This window comes from Athene noctua, chromosome Z (assembly GCF_965140245.1).
Source record: "Athene noctua chromosome Z, bAthNoc1.hap1.1, whole genome shotgun sequence".
NCBI classification, from domain to species: domain Eukaryota; kingdom Metazoa; phylum Chordata; class Aves; order Strigiformes; family Strigidae; genus Athene; species Athene noctua.
Window position 1 is genome coordinate 24,954,393 of NC_134077.1, and position 16,092 is coordinate 24,970,484.

At 37.7% G+C, this 16,092-nt stretch overlaps 1 protein-coding gene across 5 annotated transcripts in view; it reads left to right on the plus strand.

The window, feature by feature from the left end:
- MAST4 (microtubule associated serine/threonine kinase family member 4) overlaps positions 1-16,092 on the plus strand; it is a 320,186-nt gene that overhangs the window by 82,446 nt on the left and 221,648 nt on the right. For all 5 annotated transcript variants that reach the window (XM_074931942.1, XM_074931938.1, XM_074931939.1 and 2 more), the window contains one exon: positions 247-400. In XM_074931942.1, coding sequence (XP_074788043.1) covers positions 247-400 — 154 coding nt within the window. The remainder of the gene's footprint in view (positions 1-246; positions 401-16,092) is intronic.

Below are 16,092 nucleotides of genomic sequence, written 5' to 3' on the forward strand. Positions count from 1 at the left end.
GAACTGTTATAAAAAATGCCTCTTTTGTGAGATTGTGGTTGGAGGTGGTGTGAACTGTTACAAGAGGATGGCTTTCCTACACAGCCAGTCGCAAGTCTGGCACTTGCAAAATTTCTGGTTTCAGTTAGCAATTTAATTAAGATTTTTGTAAACACTTTTGGTTTTTTAGATGCTGTCATAACCTTTAGATAAAGGTAAGCATTTAAACAGTATATATACATATTTCTTTTCTCTGTTTCTTTGCAGCTTGATCACATACTGCCCCCCCGACCTATGCCTTTTCGAAAATCCAGCAGTCCTGAATTCTATTCTGGCTCTGGAAAGTCTTCTAAATTTAAGAGGCAGCTGAGTGCAGATGGAAGACAGCTCAGAAGAGGAAGCCTTGGAGGAGCTCTGACTGGTGAGCCTGGGGCGTATGTAATGTCACCTGGAGGCTTAGCAACTGTGGAGCTGATGACACCTTGACCCCTGGCATTTGCCTTGTGGCTGAACTCTTTGGGGATGGCTTGAGCTCCACCTGGAGTTCCCATAAAGTTTCTTACGCATGGGTTCCTCGATTGTCAGTGGGGTGAGCTCATGTTTGAGGCTCTGCCTCCATAGGGTGCTGGTAGGTGGCTAAGCACAGTCTGAAAATGACCTATTTCTTGAAATTTTCAGGAATATGGCACTTATAATGCTGACTTAGTTTGCTGACTTAAGCATTGTCCGAGACGTGCTCTCATGCATTCATCCATGGGGTCACATACATGTTGTTTCCTCAAGGAACTGAAGTGCACAGGTAGTCCCTTTAGACCTGATTTCATTAGAGTAAAACCAGTTCAGCCTCGTTTATCGGGTGCAGTCCTTGTGAGGGAGGAGTGACATTACCAGCTAGCTGTTGGCTGTGGCTTTCCCTGCCCTGGTAGGGTCTGTGGAAGATGACAGATGATGAGATCATGACTGTGTCCTGGGAGCTGTATGGCTGCAGTGGTCACTGAAGAGTGACTGGTTTTGAGTGTGGAGTGAAATGAATGTGAAAACATTGGCACTTGCTTTGTATATTTCAAGCAAAAAAATTTTTAAATTTACTAGAATTTGGCAATTAAATGTATTCGTGAAGTGCACAAATTCTAACAGTTTGAAGAGTGTATTGTGAAGAGCAGGATATTAAGTACTTGGTGAGAGGGACAATAGATTTCAGTGAATTTAGTGGAAGGGATAAATATGAGGCTCAACATCTTGTTTTATCTGTTCAAGTGATGTGGATTGATATGAAAATCAAACAGGTGAAATTCAGCTTAGAGAAAATTGAAATGACATTTACTTGAGATATGATTGTCTTCTGTCTAGATTCTGCACATTGTTCAGAGATCTTTTTGCTTGGGGATGAAAAATGCTGCCATGGTGGAAAAAGCTGACTCTTCTGCCATAAGCGTCTGGGAAGTGCTTTTAAATTATTTGTGTTTCTCACTTCCTACCCCTCTCCCTGTCCTTATGCTGGTAGAAGCTCCAAGAAACTATTGCAATGCTTCTGTTTGTCTGTAATCAGTACCTTAGCATCACCTACAATGCTTATAATGAGTCTCAAATAATGTATTTTTTACCTAATTAACTTAAAAATTAGGTTGTCTCATGCTTTATATAAAACAAGGTACTACTACAGGAACTTCTTGCGTCACATCAGCGCATAATCATTGCTGTGATTTTTAGTGTCACTAGGGTAAGATTTGCAGTTTCTTTTGCAACTTCATTTTAATCAAGAGTTGTATTATGAAGATTTCAGAAACAATATGAGTATTTGATTTTTATGGGCTTCATAAAAGATAAGTGACTTAAAGCAGTTTGATGTGTCAGTTTTGCTAACTGTGTTGGTGAACTCTCTGGCTTTGCTGGAGTGTTGCTCCTCTGGAACTAGAAGTGTAGACCAAACTAGTGTTTTACTAAAACTGAAAGTTGCCAAGACACTACTTACTATTTCAGTAGGAATTGGTGTAAGTTTTTACCTTACTTAAAAGTGAGGTGGTCATCTTTAAAAATTGAACTTTCCTGTATAAGCCCTCCAGATAGAGGGAGAAGGCAGCCTAATCAAAAGCAAATGAAGCAAATGGACTCTGCTGCTGTAGTCTCTGGTCTTTATGCTTGAATTATTGCTTGGGGCCTTTATAAAGGGAAATGGATATGCTTTTGTTTCTGCTTGCAATATGTTGTGCAGCGTTTCATGTCAGGTTTTGGAAATATGGTGTGCAATGGTGTTAAATTGCTTTATTACTAATGCACTTTAAATGAACCTGAATACCCTAAGGCTTTGGTATCTTAAAATAGTTTAAATATCTTAACAGCTTTCAGGATACTGATTAAATTAATCAAAAGTCATTCTGATGACAGAAGGTTCTTCATATTCTTTCAAGATTTAAAAAAAAAGAAGAAAAGAAATTGCTGCAGATAGAGAGATGTTTTGCTAGAATTGTTTCAGATGCTCAGTAATCTGACGTTAATAGTTTCAGTGTTACCTTGGACTCACATTCACCTACTTTTATAACATACTTAAGTTTTGGGGATTTTTAAGTTTCTTTAATGCTTAGGAGTGGCTCACTGTTCTGGTTTGGAATAACCAGAATCCAATATCATTAAAAAAAAACCCAAATGGGGGAATGAGAAGGCCTGCCATTAAAATATATGAGCTGATATGTTCTTGGTTACACATCTTCTCCATAATTTCTGTTTGAATCTTAATGTTTCTGAGAAGATACTCATAGTCCATAAGGGGAAAAAATAATTGTAAACTGTAATTTGGAAAAGTATTTGATCTTTAATACCACTTTAAAGTAATGACTGTCTTCTTTTATTTGTCTGTTTTGTTGTCTTTGATACTCTTTAACTTAAGAGTTAAACAATGGGTATCAGTTCATTGGAAATTAGTTCTGAAAGGTATTTTAAAAACTGCTTACAGTCTCTTTCTCTGTTGTTCAAAAATGTTACCTTTTCTAAACATCTAGAAATGCATCAAGTGGGGGTAAGTAGAGCAAGAGAGAAGAGTCCTTGTGTACAAATTTGTGGACTATTCCTGTGGTGATGCTTGTTGCTCACTCCACATGTTAGAAAATAAATGAATTGTGCTTTGTGTGTTACTTTGAATTTCTCTTTGCTCTTAAAAGCACAATATTATTGAGCCATTGAGCATAAGTAGCATTAATGATAAAAACAAAAATAAAATTTAATTTGTTTCTATAAAACAGGATAGTTCAAATCCAGCAGGGCTGAATACTAATAGAGGTAAATGGATAATTTTTTTATCTCTGGGAATAGATCCCAAATTGAGGAGACGGACTCTGTGTACAGTGCAAACATACAGAGACCTTTATTATTTTTAACACTGAGAATTTATACCATCTTCAAAGCTATGTCAATAAGCACAAGTTAGGCTGCGTTCTAATAATTTGTTACAATGTATTATGCATTTGCTGTTCACACACTCTAGTCTATACACTGATTGGCTAAGCTAAAAGATTAACTCTACCGTCGGCATCCTGGTTATCAGTCTTTTAGTTTTATGCTTCTTGCAACTCTGCATTTTCGTGTTTACCAGCTGCCAACTTTCTTCAATTGTTCTTTATTCTTCAGTCAAGGACATTGTCTAGCCGAAATGTCCATTTTCTGCCAAAAAGCTCTCCACACCAAATGAGTTTATTGGGCTTTAGAAGAGAGAATAATGTTATGCATGACATATGGGAAGAAATAAAATCTATATTGTTGCAGTATATTGAATGAGACTTACAAAACCTGAAGGATTACAGTTACTGAGAACCTACTGCTCTGAATTGGTTAAAGTATATTACAAAACTTTTTATATAGGAGTATGAGAAAAAATGAGAATGATGTACAGGCTCTTTCCACTCAGAAATAAACACAGGGAGATGAAGTTTGGAAACTTGGAGAGGTGGGATGGAAACTGAACTTACTTTCTACACAGCTTCAGGGAAACTGAAACCCATTTTTTTTTTTCCCAGAATTGCAGAGGTCACATTCTCAGTGACAAGCAAAGAATGCTGTTTGAAGAAAATTAAATCAGTGTTTTTGAGAATAAATCTACTATTGCTTCCTGTTGAAATCACTGGGGAACCACTGATATTAAATAAAGTTTGGCCAATAAAAGAAATTAATGCTTTTTCCTGGAGACACCATTATTTTGGAAAAGACACTTTAGTTTAATAGTTGCGACAGTATTGCTTTCCTTAATTTTCATCACCAAGGAGGAGGAAGAGGAAGACTTTTGGAGAAAGAGAGGCTGAATTTGGAATGAAAATACTTTATTGGATAGGTCCTGCTGTTAGTCTAGTAAATTTACTTCTAATAGTTAATGTTTTGAAGTGCTAGTAGTACTGCTTAATAGAAAGAAAGGATAAAAAATAGTTTTGCATAATGGGAGTTGCTAAACATAAGCATTCATGAGATAAAGCAACTTCAGAGTAAAAGTATTTGAAACTAATTTATGATCAGTTTCTCTTAATTTAAAATGTTATATTAAAGTTGTAATTTAAATTTAAGATTTGGGTAGCAAAAACAGTTATACAATAATCAGTGTTTGCCTTTCTCCTTTTTTCCTGGGTCTGCATCATAACTCTTCTCCATTCTCTGTGTGCATGCATTCCCCTAACAGTGCTTGTGACATCCTTTACCAGGAAAGTAAACTGGAGCTTTAAAAATTCTACTTGTGCCACATATGGTGTAAAACACAATCCTTGCACAGTTTGTTCAACTGCAGAATAAACCCTTGTCCCAAAGCTGAGCTGTAGCTACTTGTTTAATAGCCCTAGATCAAATACAGAGGAAAAAGATCATTGCTTCAGAAGGATGCTGGTGCCCTCTGGGTGCAGGGGCATTGGAGTGCTGGACAGACTGAGAGCAAAGGGTGGTCAGTGGAGGTCAGCTCTGTTCTTCTTGGGACAACAGACTTTGTGCGTACATGTATATTTAAATGCCTCTTGCACCAGCCTTAGATTGCCTTCTTAAGGATTCCTAACAGTGCACAGACAGGGGCTTTAAAACTTGTTTCTAATGAGGGGAAATGATGTTTAATTAAAGAACTGCTTTTCTATGGTGGCTGATCTCTTGATCTCCTCAGACTTCAAAGGGCTGTCTAAGTCAGAGGGTTTTTGGCTTAAATTGTCTACAGATTCTTGTTTGCTGTGTTCAGAGGTGTTTAAATAGAATTCATGGTGAAAAGCAATTCAAAGAGTGAGAAATTAAATGAGCTTTTACCAACAGGGGGCTAACCTGGCAAATCACTTGGACAATCAAATCGAATTGGCCTTCTTTCATGTCCCACTCCTCAGTTTGCAGCACTGTTCAGTGCAGCTCTGTTCAGCCTGCTCAGTTGCTCTGGTGCAGCATTTGGAGATTGCTATCTCCTTTTCTACTTCTGAAAAGTATGAGAGCATATTACTGGGAACAGTTTGTATTTTTCAGAGCACCGCAGCTACCTCAGTTGTCTCTATACTGTACTGATAAGCTCTGTGTTAGGTATAAAAACCAAAAATACACTGTTACCTATAGTTTGAACTTCTTCTCTTGCCTGTTGTTATCTCATCAACAGCTGTCTGGAAACAGACCTCCTGCTTTGCTAATTGTCTCTAATTGTGTGGGGCTGTTATCTTGCTAACCTTAAATTGATTTTACACAAATACTGGTGATGTAACACATACAGATTTCATTTTCTAGAATCTTTACTCTAAAGATCCTAAAGCACTTTACACTAATGGAGTTACCTCATGATCTAGTGAAGAGCTAAAACATAAGAAATCTTGGTATGTGTGTATTTTTTGTTCTCTAATATTCCTGCTTTGATCAGCTTGCCACCTCTGAGTCATCAGTCATTCAGATATGCTCGGCAATTATTGCTGTTTCCATGTAACTAATGTGTGGTTGATTTGAAATTAATTTGGGGATTCTCACTGTGGTTTTTACATCAGAGATTCATCACTAATTAGCAGAAAGATCAACATCTTTATGGACCATGAAGAACAAGCTGTTCTTTTATCCATGGGTTGGCATTTGTGGGGAGGACTTGGAAGGGAGAGGTTTTTCTCATTCATACAGGGGAGCAGTTGACAGTGGCAGAAATCAGAGTTTTCACAAATGCTGTATAATTTTTTTTTTCGTTAACATTGTTGAAAATGGCAATTAGCTCATTAAGCCTTACAATGTACAATATTTGGTACAGCTTCATGGATGGAGAAAGTTGGGCATAAGATCACATGACTTTACCTTGAAACCTCTTTGGAATTGGTACCTTTCTATTCCATACAGCTGCTTATCATAACTATGATGTGATTATTTTAGTGGCAACATTTTAAAAAGTTTGGTTTTATTAATGGTGGCCAGTTGGTATAGATAAGGGAAGTGTTCCCTGTTTCCTCTGTACAATATGAAAATTGTTTCCTTTCTTCCAGTTATGGGGCTAATTATGCATGTGCCACTCCATAAAAAGCCCTGTGATTTCATAGCTGTCTTTGGGGATACACTTGGTGGGCTCTGTTGGCTTGTCTCCAGCTCCAGAACCCGGGGTGCCATGGCATGCAGGGGAAGGATGGCAGCCAGTGCCCAAACTCTCAGATGTGCCTTTTTGTAGGAAACTTTACTTCCTGCATTTTCTCATGTATATCAGAGCAGAAGTATGTTTCAGAATGCTTTCATCTTCATGATGGATGACAGGACTGGATGTACTCAGTTTAGAAAGTCTTTTCAGTGGCAGCTGCCTGAGAGCCCTCCCCCACCGCAGCAGAGAGAGGGTAGCAGCCCAGCACCAGTGTTAACACCACTTGGGTCCTGGCTACAAAAAGTGGAAAGGTTCAATAGGCAGGTGTGCATGAGGACTGGCAGGATATGGTTTGTTCAGTAGCACTGCCTACCTGTAGTGTGTCCTGGAGTCTTTTCACTGCCTTCCTCAAAGGCTTCCTTGAAGCACTCTACCACGTGTTAAACTTCTTCCAGAATTAGTAGAAAGAGATAGAAGCGAGCTATTCTATAATTACAGAGAAAATGGTTTTTTAAAGCATGCGGTATAAAGCTGTCTTCTACAGATGAAGTAAATATAATCTGCTATAAAATATGCATTTTGAAATGTTTCTCAGTGCACTGGTGGTTGAGATGGCATTAGGTTATATTTGTCATTGTCAGTTACCTTCATCATTTAAAGCTTCAATCAACCTGCATAGTTGAGTTGATTTTCACTTTTCTGTGCACCTAGCAACATAGTTTCTATATTCTTTGACATATCTGGAGTCTGCATCTTGTAATAGTCTGAGATGAGAACAGATGACACTGTACTCCTGTCTCATTATTTTGCCTTTAACTCACTGATTGCTGCTTAATCATGCTTGTATCATCAGAACATGAGAAGTTGATTGTTGTTGAGATCAAAGCAAACTGTAAGCAGTAGAATACCTAATTAGCAGACAGTCTTGCAGCTTGACTGTTTTGAAGGGTGGAGAAGTACAGTTTAACCCTCCTTGGAATGCTTATAAAAGCAGCTTGAAAATTGTTAAGAATCATTTGTCATAGTGGAAAAATAAAAAGTGGAGAAAACAGATATGCATATTAAATTTCTGAAGTTTGAGTTATAGCTCTTTGAATATCCCAAGAGCTGTTGAATTAGCTGTCTCAAGTAAGCTTAGCAGTGTAACTGGAGAAGCACACATGAAAGAACTTAACTGAACTTAAGTTTAATCATCTGATTATCTGATTCTGAGCTCTGTGAGGCTGCAGTCCTGTTATTGCTAGTACCTGAGCTCATTAGTTCGAAACAGTCCTTGCAGTGTATTTATAAATAAATGTAATTGCACATCAAGGCTGCATTGTCCTTACGCCTAGAGGCTTAAATATTCCTTTTTCACCTATGGACTCTGTTGAGTGGATATTGTGAAGCCAGTGGTCTAACCACAAGTGGAGGGAAATTGTACCTGCTTGCTCCAAGATGGATGCTTTAACATAAGTTGTGTGTATAGCTTGAGAAATGTTTGAGAAGAGAGAAAAGCACTTTCTATGCTTAATTCTTAGAATGAAGGTTGAAGGCATGAATGGAAAAGTTTAGATGTTTTCCAGGGAAAACAGGGGCAGGCTTTTCTATTAAGAGACTTATCCTTCTGAAAAATGGCTGTAAGCATATAGTTACAAATATTTTCTTTAATTATGTGGCACAGCAACATATATGTGAAACAAAAATAGGGGTTATAATAGGGACTGTAGAGAAAGTAGTGTGTTGACACATTACTTCATGCTTGTCATTCGTAACAGAGTCACAGGGCATTTTCTGCATAGTGCAACGGAAGATGTTTGTTTTGTATTGTATCACAATTTCTGTGAAGCAGGTAGCAAAAAAAAAAATGTTGAGATGGTAGATAAAGAGTTGAGAGCCAAGAATATTGGCAGCTGGCTGAAGGAGCTGTTCATGAAGTGGTTGAACTGAGCAACCGTGAGTTTTCTGAAGCTCTTAAAATCAGAGCGTATGTATTCTAGGCAGAACTTTGTTGCAAGTCTGCCAGTATTTAGAGTTGCAGATAAGACCTCTTGGTGTGCAGGATTCTTGTTTTTGCAAACCTGACTATATATTAGAAGGAACGGTGTGACCGTCTTATCATCACTTAGGTGTAGTCCAGTTTAATGTGCTTTTCGTAGCATCGTGTGTTTAGTCTGAACCTTAAACTTCGGGGTTTTTTTTCCTATTATCAGAGTTTCAGAACTGGACCTTCAGATTTTTCTAGAACAGGTGTAAATTGCAAGAAAGGGTGAAGGACAAGCAGAAATATCTGTGTATTAGTGTTGTATTGTAGAATGAACCACCAGTCCACAAGTTTTGGAGATACATATTAGAAGTATGGGAAAAAGGCTCTGTTTGTAAGATAAAGAAAAGGAAGTAGCAGAATGTGCCCATCTCTGAGCTCACTGATAAATCAGATATCTCCAACATTATTTTGCTGAGTTGTATTTCAGTAGAGTTGGGACGTGGGGAAGTAGAGTTGTAAGTGATAACTTCAGGCTGTCGTGGTTTTTTTATCAATGTTACTGTCTGGCAAACACTGTTACTATGGTACCTTTTTGGTATGGAAAACAAACCATAGGAAACAAAACCCCACAAACCAAAAACCAAACACTGCCCTTGCCTCCAGAACCTAAATAGTACTAGAGATTTGCTGGTGATCCCCAGTGCCTTCCAAGTATTTTATTGCTGTCACAGGACTTCAGTAATAGATTGCAAATCATTAAAATATAAATGTAACTTCAGTGAGTATCTATTAGTAGAGGAACTTTGAGTAATTTCCATATAAGCAAATTTCTGTATTGTCTTTTAAGTGTCTTTCAGTGAGAGAGATTTGGTAAAAGCATGGAAATGTTATTTATTTCTGTGAGGAGAACTATGTGAAGTATGTGATGATATACTCTTGGTAATTGACTTATAAACAGTTTTGATTCTGAATCCCTTTGTAGTTAATGGATACTTGATTTTTTTTAAATTATATATACTTTTGGGATACAGATCTAAACCTGCATCCTTCTCATTTCTGGTCCAAAACTGTATGTGTTTTGCCAATACTGACAAAATTTTAAGACAGTTTTATTGTTTGTTTATTTGGTTTTTTAAGATGATAATCTCACCCCAAAGTTTTGCCTTTGGTGAGCCACATTTATTTCATGCATGACCAGGTAAATACCACTCCATCTAATTCGTCAAAATGAAACCAAGACAGAGCATTTTAAGGAGATTTTGTAGTACATCAAAAAGTAAAAAATATGAGGACTCTAATAGGATTTTTTACAGGAACTTATTGTACAGTAATAAAAGAAATTAGAATCGAATCAGTTGTAATTATAGGCTTAACTGAGTAATGTTATGTTTAGTGGACAGATTGGTTGGAAGAAAAATTTAACCTCTTGCATCAGACTGGGAAATTGGCATTGTCCATTAACTTCAGCCATGTGCAGCTGAGTAATATGCAAAATGTGCTAGTTTTCTTAAGTTGTGGGCAATAAATGAGGCATGAATAGAATGGTAACTCTTTTTTGTCTCCTGGTAGTCATTTGAAGTTTAAGCAAAGTTTGTTATCAGCCACAGTAAAATAAGGCAAAATATTGAAAAGTTTCCTAATGATGACTTGAAATCCATCCACTATTATTTTACTTTACAATTTCTGCTAATGGGAATTATGGGCTTTAATTCCACCGCCACTGATGTGAGAATAAACCCTAAAATTTACAGCCTCCACATCATTTCCTATAGCTGGGCTGTGCACAACAGTTAAATTTGAAGACTACAGCAGAGTGCCCTAACCTGATGGTAAAATGTTAATGTGGAAGGCTCTTCACCTTTTACCTGGCACGTTTCTGAAGCTGTAGTGAGGCTTCACTTATCTGTGGGACTGAAAGTGATGGTATGTTGCCTCCAGTTTTGACTTCCACTTCCCTCTGCTCCTGCTGCCCAGGCTGTTTGAGCATGGCTGTGGCTGCTCTGCGATGAGCTGAGATGGCAGGGGACGGCTTAAGTCTTTCCTCCATTAGCAGAGAGACCTATCAATGACCTGTTTGTCTGGGTTTTTGGGAGAAGAGCAGAAGGAGTAGGAAGAGTGAGAAGTACCCGACTGTTTTAATGCATTTCTGTGGCTCAGAGTGGTCTGCAGTAGGGTCCAGTTTTGTCTTCCACCATGTCTTGTTCCTGTTGCTGTGAGGTAGCTCATGCTTATAAGGCTCTCCAAAGAGATGTGTGGAGTGAGCAACCCACTTGAAACTGTGCTTGGCAAATGTGACTCGGCCACTGAAGTCAGTTCTTGAGATGCTGTTTCTTTGCTTCAAAGTAGTGAGGGAGAAGGATATAACTTTCTGAATGACTTCTAAATAATCTACAGTTATGTCATAAATATATATAGTTGTTTTATCAAAACAATTAAGTGAGATAAGTATTTCCTGGCCCTTGCCTTAAAGATGCAAGGGGCTAATTTGAAGGCTGCTGTTTCACAACAGGTAACGCAAACACATTGATACTTGCTTCAGTTCAGTCTGTGGTACACTGTAATCATATGCACGGCTTCTGCTTTGGACTCATTGTGTTCATAGTTACTGTCAAATCCAGATGCTTTCATTTTAGCAAAGTACATACCTGTCTTCCATTTACAGTAGTGTAATAGAGAACTTCTTTTAATATTTTAATTAAAAAAATATTTCTGTAAACAAATATTTCCATCAAAAACATCCAAGATGCTTCCTCTGAATTTATCTTTACATTTTGACTAATTACAAAACAGACTTTCCAGCAGTGCAAGATACATTTTCCTGAATACTTATGTAAAGGCAAAAACTTGCTTGCATGCCATGTTTTCCCCATCATGTGCAGTTGTTAGACTGCTGAAGATTTGAGACAAGTAATTTCTAAATCATAACTGAAAATGGAAAATTTTTAGGTATTAGACCTAAATTTATCTAGTAATCTTCAGCCATTCCATTAGGATATGGATTTGAGAGGGAAAAAAGGACAGGAGTACTTCAGTAGTAGGAAATATTCTTCTAATTACAATAAAGAAAAGGCCACCTTCTGTGACTGATCTTTGAGGAGGTGTATGTGGTTTTTTTAGTCCTTTTGGCCATATACAGTAAGTCATACAACACATATGAACACATTGGATGAAATAGAAGTAAGAAGTAGCAAAGTTTCTGTCTGGACTTTCTACAAATATCCATTATAAAGGAAGCTAGACATACAAGAGGCAAGTTCAAGGGGAAGATGGCACTGAACTCAAGTGATATTCCCTATGTCCACTCACAATTATGTAATACCATTAAATAATGCTAAGTTATTACCATTACATATCAACATAAGTCACCTTTCATCAAAATGCGTTTTGATAAATGTGCTGGACTAACGAGGATTGCATTCAGATTTGGGAAGAGATGCCATTGGTTACAGTGTTGTGACTTTAGGCTGTCTTGATAGTTTCAGGCACAGGAAGGTTTGCAGAGATGCTAGCAAAGCCTCTGCAGAAGTCATAGGAGGAAGTCAAAGGCCATCTTGGGATTGAATGCGACACGAGTAGGTGACCTGTTTCAGTAGATGTCTCATCTGTATCAATAGCTGATGAAAGTAGTAAGAAAATTGATACCAGTGTGCAATGCTCTGTTGTTAAATGGAGATCACCTTAGACACAGGCAGTGTTTATGTGCTTTATAAGGGCCAAAATGCTGAATTAAGATGGAAGGGATAAGGTGGAGTTGAGGTGAAGTCTTCCTCTCTGTCCCCCACAAGTCAGTTCACTCAAAAAGGAAAGTAGCTGCTTGGAGGATTAAATCTGAAAGCAGAACTGAATGCAATGTGAAAATTATTAATGCATTTCAACTCAAATTTTATGTGTAATACTGATATTTAAATCCCTTAAGAGCAAGGAAAATCATAGATATGTGCAAATTTAAGGGGTTATTAAGATCTAAAAGGGGAAAAATGCATGCAGTTATGAATGAAATTGTGGCAGGAAAAAGGGTAGGAGTACTATAGCAGCAAGAAAAATTGGGTAATCTGAGGGGATTACTGAATTTTTTTTTTTAAATTGAGGAATACAAAGAGTTGCTGACTAACTTATTGTGGGCAGGGGCTGTTTTATTGTGTGGTGATTTAATGCAGTGGCAGCCTAATCCTTCAAAGAAAGCAGATTGGATTTTGGAAGAAATCTTTTTTTTTTTTTTTTTTTTTTTTTCCTTTTTCTTTTTTTTTTTCTATAAGAAATGTTGATGTTCCATTTGGTTTTGGAAGTGAAAAAGCCTCACTGCATTCCTGTAAAGTATGGCCAACTTTTCTGATTTTAGGAAGCACAGAATTAAAGGTACAATAGTTGTTTTCTGGTTGTGTTGTGCAGTTGTCATTGCTGTTGATAACTGCTGGTCTCCTGCTAGTGTATCTCTGCATAAAGGTTAGTGTTATTAACAGATAAGAGTTTTATCTGTTACCATTTTTCTGCATGAACCATGGCTATTTTTGCTTCCACAGAAGGCATATTTATTATATGCTATTTCTGTGTTTAAAAGCATAGATGGATGTACTATGAAAAGAAGAATTAGACTTATTGGATATTCTATTACACTTGCCTTAATTTCGGTGTGTTGTGAAATCTGCGTGGCCCTTGAGGGTTCCATTTGGGGTAAGGATGGGAGGAGAGAACATTCCAGCATCACACATGCTCACATTTTCATTGGCAATTTCAATCATGTCACCTACCTAAATCGGTACTTCACAGTATTCTAGAGGATACTCATGCAGGAGAAATAATGGAATGTTCAGTGAATTCTTATGGTGCAGACACTGACCCTGGTGCTGACTTAATCTACTCTGCTTTCTTGTCAGTCAGGCAAAGTCCTACAGTTGAAGGAAGGGTTTAGTACAAGTTTTTGTTGTTGTAAAGGGTAGGATTACCTCTCCTCTAGCCTCTGTGCCAAAATATCTTAGACTGTCTTTCAGATTGTTGAGCAAGATAAAATCTGAGCAAAATATAGGTGCCTGTAAAGGACAAAGAATAAAGGTAGCTATTGTTCTGTGTCAGCCTAGCCCTGAACATGGTAAGGTACAGGATGCTCTGCTCTGCTGACTGACTGCCATGAACAGGAATCACAATGTTATCTCTCCATGTTTTGGGTCTGGTTCCCATTTAAAACAAAAAGTAAGTACAAACATTAATGGTAGCACTTATTTCTCATATGCCTTTCTGTTTCTAGACTTTATTGACTTGTTATTTAAACATTTCTGGCTTGGGATCCAAACCTAAGAAAAACTAGATTAATTTATGGATAAAACACAAATAATTGTCTTTTTTTTTTTTTTTTTCCCTTGAGAAGCTCAGTGGGATTAATCTGAAATGAAAATTAAGGCAATCTGGGAAAGGCCTAGCGTCTGACAATGGATTTCAAGGCTAATTTCAAACTTCTACTAGAAAGTGCATTGATTAACCAAAGAGTGATGCTCTTCCCCAGTTTTAGAACAAGCATTATTAAAACAGACCTGTTTCTTGCCTGCATTCTCTTCTGTTCTAAAGATCAGAGGAAAACTATTGCATTTCAAGTATTGGCTCCTACAGTGATAAAATACACTAACAGTATGCTATGGTGATCAAGTTACAAATTGTTTTAACATAATTTTCCTGTGGGCTTCTAGAGTGGGTTAATACAGAGCTTTTAAGGGGGATTTGTGTAATGTATGTCTACTTGACAAAATAGATGTTGCCAAAGCATTTTATTGGTGATACTATCAGTGTCTTGACTTTGCTGAAATTTTAGGAGCCTTCTTGCAGGATTTCATTACTCTGTGTATAGTCTGCATTCTAGCCTGGGAGATTTTTGTAACTGTGACCCAGAACTAGGAAATGTCTGGTTTCACACTAAAAAACCTCATCTTGACATTGACTCTCAGGAGTGGAGTCAAAAAACAAGTAAAGAAAATGTGTAGAGTTCTTTTAATATGTCTTTAATTAAAGAAATAAACCACACCTGTTTAAATGCAAGGTATGTATAACTTAGTTTTTTCCATTCACTTTTTAATTTTCCTTTTCCTGCCTGGATGAGGTGGAGTTAACCTTCTGAGGTGGTAGATATAAACTGTAGCTGACTGCATATGTCATTGGTGTATTCCAGGATTGACATGAATGGAATATCAAAAATCTGGACATGCAATAAATGCTGTAAACTTTTTGTGTCATCCTTTTAGTTGAGGATGGTGGGAGCCTATGCAAAAAGGTAACTAGATTTTGATTAGAAACAGGCAGAGAGAGCAGATGGGAAATTAATTCAGTTTTTCCAGTTCTGGAAAATGTTATCCTGGATAATTGGGCAAGAAACCACAGCTTTGTTTTATGTTTTTCTTCTAGTTGCAGGCAAACTGTTAGCAAATTGGGTGAAAAATGTCTATGGATTCTGCTTTACCAGTGTAACAAAAAACAATAGTACATTTTGAAGAGTAATTGGAAAGCATTAAAAAGACTATCCTGTGCTGCTGTTTGGGAGCTCTCTAGCTCACAAGACAGTCAGTTTCTAGAGACCTCAGCAACTGTGGATTTGCTGTTAAAAATGAGGATACAAAGCTGAGGCCTTTGATTTCCTGGCAAACCTGTGCCATCTAGCAGGGTGCACATCCTGTGTTAGTGGTCACACAAATGCATACACACTTCATAGTTCTCTGAGGTGACAAGATTAATGAGGTGGGAATTAGTAATTTCAGGAAGTGAATGTTTAGGATGTGTGGTTTGGAAGATGGTTTTCATTTCAACTGTTCATCAAAATCTTGCATTGTGTTCTTGAACCTAGATTGGATTTAGAAGTGAAAAATCTTTTGAATTGCCGTTTTGCATCAGTTTGTTGGTGTTCTAAGAGAAGTCAGTTGCTTTAGTAGTGTGATTGTCTCACTTTTGCATAGTTTTCAGAGATAACTAAGAATTTAAGGTGGACATTTGCTAAGACTGTTTGCTTGTCCTGTTCCTTGACAGTGGCTGAAAGTAAGCAAAAAGGAGTCGTATCATTACATGCTTGTCCCTCTTAATGTAATTCCCTGAATGTTCTCCCTGCTGCTGGTTTGCAGCTCAGGGGCTTCCTGAGTCAGAGATGCTCTCTAGTACCTGTGGGGAAATATTTAGACTGAGTGGCAGTGTTTTGATGGGGGGTCTGACCTTCCATTGCATGGGGCCTGAGCTTGTCTGGCTCACAGCTAGGCGGTGAGCACAGCAACCACTGAGGAGGGGTCTATGAACCACTCCCCAAGAGCCCCATGCGAGTGCTCCTGAGGAATGGCTGTCTCATGCCTTCGTGGTCTCCCCTTACTTGGGACACTAGGTAAGGATACTTTATTGGGAATTGAGTGATACCTATTAGGTAGATCATAATTTTGGAATAGAAGCAGAATAGTCCCCACTCACAGGGTGGTGTAATTGTTACCCACATAGTAAGTGCCTTACTCTGGTAAACCTCACTTTGTGTCTTGGGCTTGGACCCTTATTCCTTCAAGTGGTAGATAGTGACATATTTTTATTTTAATTTTTATTTAGTTATTATTTCTGGCTAGCCTTTAGAACTTAGTTTCTTTGGTTCAGACCCACCATT